The following is a 7,500-nucleotide window of genomic DNA, read 5'->3' as shown; positions in this document are numbered from 1 at the left end:
AAGTGATGAAAAACCAATTTCATCTTATAGATATGAAAGATTCAGTCTTTCTGTCAAAGGTTCGTCCACTGCTATGACTTTATCAAGGCGATAAATATTGAGGCTTCTAAGCGATTTTCACCTCAATCCCGAAAGGAAATTTTCTTTCGCCAATCACGAACTTCATCGATTATGGATTGACAATATTGGAATATTTGTTTGCTGATGCTGCAGATTTTTGTTCTCTACCAAATGATGGTTAAAGTCGATAAAAATGAGGAAAGAAGAATTCACAATCCAAAATGGGTAAGAGATCATTTTCCAGCTTTCTATTTACAAAGAGCAGACTTCTCTCTTAATCAAATGCGATTTTTTTTCTATCTATCATTATACATATAATACTGATGGAACACTCTAACTATATGTATATATATATATATATATATATATATATATATATATATATATATATATATATATGTGTGTGTGTGTGTGTGTGTGTGTGTGTGTGTTTGTGTGAGTGCACGTAAGAGAAAATCACATTTAATTTCAAGGCGATGTCAGTTCTAAGTATTTCTCACGAGATGTCTAGCTGTATAGGAGGGTAAAAAGTATTGGAATTTTGATGACGAAAATTTCAGAAATTAGAATACCTGCAACATGATTTGTATACCGAAAAACCTATCAATCAATTCCAATCCCAATTTGTCTAACTGAGTTTTTTTGGAAAATGGTTTGTTCTCCATGGAATTTGTCTGCCAGAATGTTACTACAGATCTATAAAATCATGGTAGTAACCTGTCAGTTCCTCGACTAACCTTTTATACGACTTTTTTTCCAAATCAACAATTATTGGGAATAAAGAATGAATATAAAGCATACAATAAGAGATATTTTCTTAATTGATCATAATACCATAAGATATACTGAAATATCCAAAATAGAAGTAAAAAGCTATTTCACCTTGTTAATAAAGGGTCAAATGCTCTCGCTAAACTTTCCCATAAAGGTTAAAATATAAAGGAATTATAAGTAAGAGGAAATCACCCACATTCTTGCATCACTAACATCGCTGTAAAGCAATTCCTAAGAAAGTTCGTCCACTGTGAACATAAGCCATTGGATCAAAGCAGAGTAGATTTCGAGAGTTGTTTCGGGTGAATCATTTCCTGAAGATTAACCAGCTTGTGATCTGGTCCCGGGATTCTCTTATTAAATAAAACAGTCATGGAAAAAGATCATGAGTATCTATTTAATGTTTTTAATTATTTTATTATTTCCAAAAACTATAGGGTACTTTGAAGTAGAGATAAAAACATCAAGTGCAAAAACACTCAGGATGTAACATTCATTTTAAATGGACACACTAACCTGCACAGAAAAACATTCCTGCACACACTCGCCCTTACACTTACAAGGAAACTTTCCATTATTGACCGAATCGACACACACACTGGCAAACATGAACACACACGGAGAGTTCTTACCTTTGCAAGGAAAGTTTGCTCCACTCCTCCATCGAAGCCAGCAGTGCATCCCACAGCCAGGGAATCGTACGTTTTATTCACAACTGCACAGCCAACGGGGCGTTCCGGCCGACCTATAAAATAAAAGAAAATATGTATTTGTTTTTTTGCAGAAACACCGGCAGAAAAAAAGTACACTGGGAATGTTTTCCTCCGACATGAAAGATGAACGAGTCTCCATGGAAAACATTTCCTTTAAAATCAACTGACGGAACTATTTGTCGCTAACGACTACAAAAGGACAAGTTGGGTTTTATTTCTTCCGTGTTTTTTGCTTCATAAACAAACTCAAAGAAAAATATTAAGGGAAGTACAGTCAAGAGAAGGAATCCATTTCCAGAAGTGGATAAAGATCCTAGTTTTTTCGTTAACTGCCAATTTTTCTTCAGGCAATAAAAGACTAAAAGGGAGGAAACAGGTAAGAAATATTGGTTAAATGACGACTTACAGAGAGAGAGAGAGAGCGAGAGAGAGAGGCATTGATTATTAGAGCTGGAGGATGAAGGTCATAAGACCTTTAATGGCAGAATGATGTTGCTGCGCCAATGACAGCACTCAATGATTTCGCTACCTTTGGCCTGCAAAAACCATTTGCTTTAACGGCCTTGGCACACCGTTTGGGGAAAGAGTTTTGGTAGGGGATGGGATATATATATATATATATATATATATATATATATATATATATATATATATATATATATATACGCAGGGGCGCACAACCACTCAAACAGACATACAGATATATATATATATATATATATATATATATATATATATATATATATATATATATATATATATATATATATATATATATATATATATATATATATATATATATATATATATACATATACATATATATATATATATGTATGTATGTATGTGTGTGTGTACATGTGTGTGTGTGAATACAATATCAATATATATTTTCGACATTAAGTCTCTCCCCTAGAAAAAAAAACATGAAACACGGCTAGATTCATCTTCCAATATCTGAATCATACAGTAAAAAATCGACAAGATAATCCAGATATCAAATACACACACATAATTTCTTGTTTTTCTTGAATTATGTATATATGACAATGATTTTTTTTTAATGTGAAAAGAAACTAAATCCTTGTATATATCATTTTAGAAATATTTCCAAGAAAAAAAGTAAAATGTGTACGATATAATATAGAAAAAAGTTGACAACCATTTGAGCGAAAATATTCGAACAAGGTACCGCTCCCTTTGCAGGCGAGTTACAGAGTATTTAATGACAAAATCTTTAGCTCTTATCAAACTGTTTTGGCACAAACGAAAATTATATTTCCCTTACTGTAGCGAAAAGACAGGCTCTATCTAAATATGTATAATAATTCATTCTGATGTTTACTTCCTTGCTATTCTGGTCTAAATATAGAGGATCATAGAATGTAAATGAGATTTTTCAAAAGTGGCTTGTGTGTTGAGAACAGTTTCTTTTAATTATGTTTTCTTTTGCAGCGTTCTTTTAAGAATATGTTCCATTTTATATCATATATATTCAACAATTCTATGATGATTCCAAAACCGGTGAAATAACGTAGTAAATGGGGTCCTATTAATTAAGTCTTTTTTTCTTATTACTGTACTATAAAATCTTATCACTTTAAATCAAAAGGTATCTGAAATAAAATGTGTAACACGATTCTGTATTTATTTCATTAATGATCTGTAATTTCTTATCGAAAAGCTAAAAAAACTAAAGAGTACAGAAATCTACGCACATACGTATACACATGCAAACATACATACATACATAATACACACACACACACACACACACACACACACACACACACACACATATATATATATATATATATATATATATATATATATATATATATATATATATATATATATATAAACTAAACACTCTGAAGCTCTGAACCTTAGTGTTAATAGAAATGTTTACTTGATATTTACACTTTGGGGTTACATCCTGGATATGGGATACATTAGCGGTTAAAAAGCTTTTCATAACTGTTTCGGGTAATACATAATGAAAACGATGGAATAACACCATCAATAAAGCAGAAAACACGAAAAGCATTCTTTGGGTTCAATTTCTCGTATATGTTTTTGTGAATAAAATAAAAAATAACTACTCTGGCACCTTTAGTTTAAAGCAGAGTAGAATATCGATTATACAGTGTGAACAAAGACTATTCCTGTTTTTAATCCCGACCTTTTTGCTTCATTAATTTAGGAGTATGTAAGCACACGGACACACAAAACTGTACACATATATACATACAATATAGGTATAAATATTATATATATACATATATATTATATTTATATATACATATGTATATATATAAATATATACATATATACACACACATATATACATATATATATATATATATATATATATATATATATGTATATATATACATACGCATATATATATATATATATATATATATATACATATATATTTATATATAGACACATTTATATACATATATATATGTATAAATATATATAAATATATATATATATGTATATATATATATATATATATACATATATATATATATATATATATATATATATATATATATATATATATATATATATATATATTTATTTATTTATATATATAGGCACATTTATATACATGTATCTGTATATATATATATATATATATATATATATATATATATATATATATATATACACATATATATATATATATATATATATATATATATATATATATATACATGCATGAGGAAGGGCAGTGAATGGTGGAATGAAGGAGTGAAGGTAAAAGTGGAAGAGAAAAAGAGGGCTTTTGAAGAATGGCTGTAGAGTAATAGTATAGACAAGTATGAAAAATATAGAGAGAAAAATGTGGAAGTAAAGCGCAAGGTACGTAAGGCAAAGAGGGCAGATGACCTGAGGTGGGGCCAGGGACTGGGTCAGTCATATGAAGAGAATAAGAAGACGTTTTGGAAAGAAGTGAAGAGAGTAAGGAAGGCTGGCGCAAGAATTGAAGAGACAGTGAAAGATGGAAATGGAAGGTTGTTAAAAGGAGAGGAGGCAAGGAAAAGGTGGGCGGAATATTTTGAAAGTTTGCTGAATGTTGAGGATAATAGGGAGGCAGATATAATTGCTGTTCCAGGTGTTGAGGTGCCAGTGATAGGAGATGAGAATGAGAGAGAGATTACAATAGAGGAAGTGAGGAGAGCACTAGATGAAACGAGAGTAGGAAAAGCATCTGGTATGGATGGTGTGAAAGCTGAGGTGTTGAAGGAAGGGGGTGTGACTGTACTTGAATGGTTGGTGAGATTGTTTAATGTGTGTTTTGTGTTGTCAATGGTACCAGTAGATTGGGTTTGTGCGTGTATTGTACCACTATATAAGGGTAAGGGAGATGTGCATGAGTGTTGTAATTCAAGAGGTATTAGTTTGTTGAGTGTAGTTGGAAAAGTGTATGGTAGAGTAATGATCAATAGGATTAAGGATAAAACAGAGAATGCCATCTTGGAAGTACAGGGTGGTTTTAGAAGAGGTAGGGGTTGTATGAATCAGATTTTTACAGTTAGGCAGATATGCGAGAAATATTTAGCAAAAGGTAAGGAGGTGTATGTTGCGTTTATGGATCTGGAGAAAGCATATGATAGAGTTGAGAGGGAAGCAATGTGGAATGTGATGAGGTTATATGGAGTTGGTGGAAGGTTGTTGCAAGCAGTGGAAAGTTTCTACAAAGGTAGTAAAGCATGTGTTAGAATAGGAAATGAAGTGAACGATTGGTTTCCGGGGAGAGGGGGGCTGAGACAGGGATGTGTGATGTCGCCGTGGTTGTTTAACTTGTATGTTGATGGAGTGGTGAGAGAGGTGAATGCTCGAGTGCTTGGACGAGGTTTAAAACTGATAGGCGAGAATGATCATGAATTGGAGGTAAATCAGTTGTTGTTTGCGGATGATGATGTACTGGTAGCAGACACAGAAGAGAAGCTTGACCGACTAGTGACAGAATTTGGAAGGGTGTGTGAGAGAAGGAAGTTGAGAGTTAATGTGGGAAAGAGTAAGGTTATGAGATGTACGAGAAGGGAAGGTGGTGCAAGGTTGAATGTCATGTTGAATGGAGAGTTACTTGAGGAGGTGGATCAGTTTAAGTACTTGGGGTCTGTTGTTGCAGCAAATGGTGGAGTGGAAGCAGATGTACGTCAGAGAGTGAATGAAGGTTGCAAAGTGTTGGGGGCAGTTAAGGGAGTAGTAAAAAATAGAGGGTTGGGCATGAATGTAAAGAGAGTTCTATATGAGAAAGTGATTGTACCAACTGTGATGTATGTATCGGAGTTGTGGGGAATTAAAGTGATGGAGAGACAGAAATTGAATGTGTTTGAGATGAAGTGTCTAAGGAGTATGGCTGGTGTATCTCGAGTAGATAGGGTTAGGAACGAAGTAGTGAGGGTGAGAACAGGTGTAAGAAATGAGTTAGCGGCTAGAGTGGATATGAATGTGTTGAGGTGGTTTGGCCATGTTGAGAGAATGGAAAATGGCTGTCTGATAAAGAAGGTGATGAATGCAAGAGTTGATGGGAGAAGTACAAGAGGAAGGCCAAGGTTTGGGTGGATGGATGGTGTGAAGAAAGCTCTGGGTAATAGGAGGATAGATGTGAGAGAGGCAAGAGAGCGTGCTAGAAATAGGAATGAATGGCGAGCGATTGTGACGCAGTTCCGGTAGGCCCTGCTGCTTCCTCCGGTGCCTTAGAAGACCGCGGAGGTAGCAGCAGTAGGGGATTCAGCATTATGAAGCTTCATCTGTGGTGGATAATGTGGGAGGTTGGGCTGTGGCACCCTAGCAGTACCAGCTGAACTCGGCTGAGTCCCTGGTTAGGCTGGAGGAACGTAGAGAGTAGAGGTCCCCTTTTTGTTTTGTTTCTTTGTTGATGTCGGCTACCCCTCAAAATTGGGGGTAGTGCCTTTGGTATATGTATATGTATATATATATATATATATATATATATATATATATATATATATATATATATATATATATATATATCTTATACGATATATTAATTATGACACTCGCCATCGAATGAACAAACAATCTAAAGGAGTATAATTAGGTATAAATCTATCCACGTGAAAAAACAAGTTTCCGATGTTTCATGAAGTATTCGAGGATTTACCTTTCTTCTTTAACCTTTGGATACACCAATTATATAAATGGTATTCATAACCTGGATCAAAAGATTAAGAAGTGAAAGTTGAATAATCGACTATCCGTTAAAGGTTTGCTGAGAGCATGGAATTCTCTACCATATACTGCAAACACCACCATAAAAAAGGGACTTGAGTGTACAGTAGTGTATATATATATATATATACAGAATATATGTGCGTATATATGTATATATATACACATATTTGTATATATATGTATATATATACACATATTGGTATATATATGTATATACACATATATATGGTAAATATATGCATATATATGTATATATATATATATATACATATATATATATATAAATATAAATATATATATGTATGTATATATATATATATATATATATATATATATATATATATATATATATATATATAATGAAGAGATAACGTTTTCTTGGTGTCCGAAAATCGAAGATAGTTGCTCTTCGGATAGACTGTCCTGCAGATAGTTTTAAAGGATAACAGCAGAAATACATATATTTTACTGAATTTATTTTTTTGGTGTTTGTCGTTCTGCTGTTATCGTGAAAACTATCTGCGGGGGCAATCTCTCCGAACAACTATTATCTTCGACTTTTTGACACCACAAAGATACTATCTGTTCATTATAAACGTAGAGTAACATGCCAAAGTACCATATTTCTATTTATCTATCTATCTATCAATCTATCTATCTATCTATCTATGTATATATATATATGTATATATATATATATATATATATATATATATATATATATATATATATATAT

At 32.7% G+C, this 7,500-nt stretch overlaps 1 protein-coding gene across 1 annotated transcript in view; it reads right to left on the bottom strand.

Moving 5' to 3' along the window:
• LOC137622904 (nephrin-like) overlaps positions 1-7,500 on the bottom strand; it is an 838,006-nt gene that overhangs the window by 62,754 nt on the left and 767,752 nt on the right. Inside the window, exon 13 of the mRNA XM_068353453.1 lies at positions 1,467-1,579. Coding sequence (XP_068209554.1) covers positions 1,467-1,579 — 113 coding nt within the window. The remainder of the gene's footprint in view (positions 1-1,466; positions 1,580-7,500) is intronic.

This window comes from Palaemon carinicauda, chromosome 30 (genome assembly GCF_036898095.1).
Source record: "Palaemon carinicauda isolate YSFRI2023 chromosome 30, ASM3689809v2, whole genome shotgun sequence".
Lineage (NCBI taxonomy): Eukaryota > Metazoa > Arthropoda > Malacostraca > Decapoda > Palaemonidae > Palaemon > Palaemon carinicauda.
The sequence above is the reverse complement of the archived record's forward strand: the minus strand, read 5'-3'. Positions and strand labels throughout refer to the sequence as shown.